The 1,149-nt window shown below is 70.6% G+C and overlaps 1 protein-coding gene across 1 annotated transcript in view; it reads right to left on the reverse strand.

Moving 5' to 3' along the window:
- Nucleotides 1-847: 847 nt before the first annotated feature.
- MNEG_13597 (hypothetical protein) overlaps nt 848-1,149 on the reverse strand; it is a gene marked incomplete at both ends in the record, with an annotated part of 1,449 nt that continues 1,147 nt past the window's right edge. The window contains one exon of the mRNA XM_014037931.1: nt 848-979. Within this exon, the coding sequence (XP_013893385.1) occupies nt 848-979 (132 nt within the window). The remainder of the gene's footprint in view (nt 980-1,149) is intronic.

Genomic DNA, 1,149 nt, shown 5'->3' on the forward strand with positions numbered 1-1,149 from the left:
TGCGGCAGCATCGCTTGGGCCGCGGGCGCTCTGCGCAGGCTGCCGCGGCAACGCGAGCCTGGACGCGCAGGGGCGTGGCAGCTGCACTGGCGGGCGGTGCAAGCCCTGCGACTGGCTGGTGCACGCGCTCGTGGCACAAGCAGCATCCCATGCGGGGCATCAGGGGGGGCTGGGTCGTGCGGCTGGACGTGGGCCGCGAGCGGGCTCTCCGGGAAGGGGGGCCGATCAACCGGGCTCGATCAGGAGCTGAGCTGGCAAGGGACCTGGTGGCAGCGGCGGCGTCAGCGGTGCGGCAGTTGGGTGGTGGTGGGCGGCAGGAGCGGCGGCGGCGGGAAGCGGACGGGAGTGCTGCCCGAATGGCTCGGGGCGCGTGGGTTTGTGGGCGGCGGGGGCAGTTGGCACGCGCGACAAAGGGGCGACGCGGCGAAACGCTCCAGACGCGAGCGCAATGCTGAGGGCGCTGTCTCGGCACACGCAGCTGAGGCAGCAAGCGAGGCCGGGATGCTGGCGAGTGCGAGCAACAGCGCGCAGGTGCCTGCACGCGCGACGATGGCCCGGCTGCCTGACAGGGGCGCATGGCACGGCGCCCAGGGAGCATGGGGAGGGGGACGGACGGCAAAGGCGGGCGCAGCGCAACGGGCCCCGAGACAGGGAGCGGATCGGCACGCGTGGCCTGCAGGGCGCTCGTCAGTGAGTGATCGGCACGCCGCACGCCAGCCCGGGCGTGCAGGGGTACAAGCTCAGGCGGAGGAACGCGCGTGCCCCTGCGGCCCCGGGGCGCCGACACCCCTCCGCACCTGCGTGCCCGCTGGGGCGTGCGGCGGCGGCGCCGCCGCCGCGGCGGCGGTCACGCGGCCATGTTGACGACGACGGAGATCATGTTGATGGCGGCCTCAACGTGCTTCTTGGTGCCCGTCATGTCGAGGCAGTGCTCGCCCTTCTCGTTGACGCCAGCGACCTGCAGGCCGGCCTGGGTCAGCTGCGGGGGGCGGTGGTGGTGGTGGGGAGGTGTGTGTAAAGTGTGTGTGTGTGTGTGTGTGTGTGTATCAAGTGTGTGTGTGTGTCAAGTGTGTGTGTGTGTGTGTAAAGTGTGTGTGTGTGTGTGTGTGTGTGAGAGAGAGAGAGAGAGAGAGAGAGAGAGAGAGAGAG

The sequence above is a fragment of the Monoraphidium neglectum genome (genome assembly GCF_000611645.1).
Source record: "Monoraphidium neglectum strain SAG 48.87 unplaced genomic scaffold scaffold03927, whole genome shotgun sequence".
NCBI lineage: Eukaryota > Viridiplantae > Chlorophyta > Chlorophyceae > Sphaeropleales > Selenastraceae > Monoraphidium > Monoraphidium neglectum.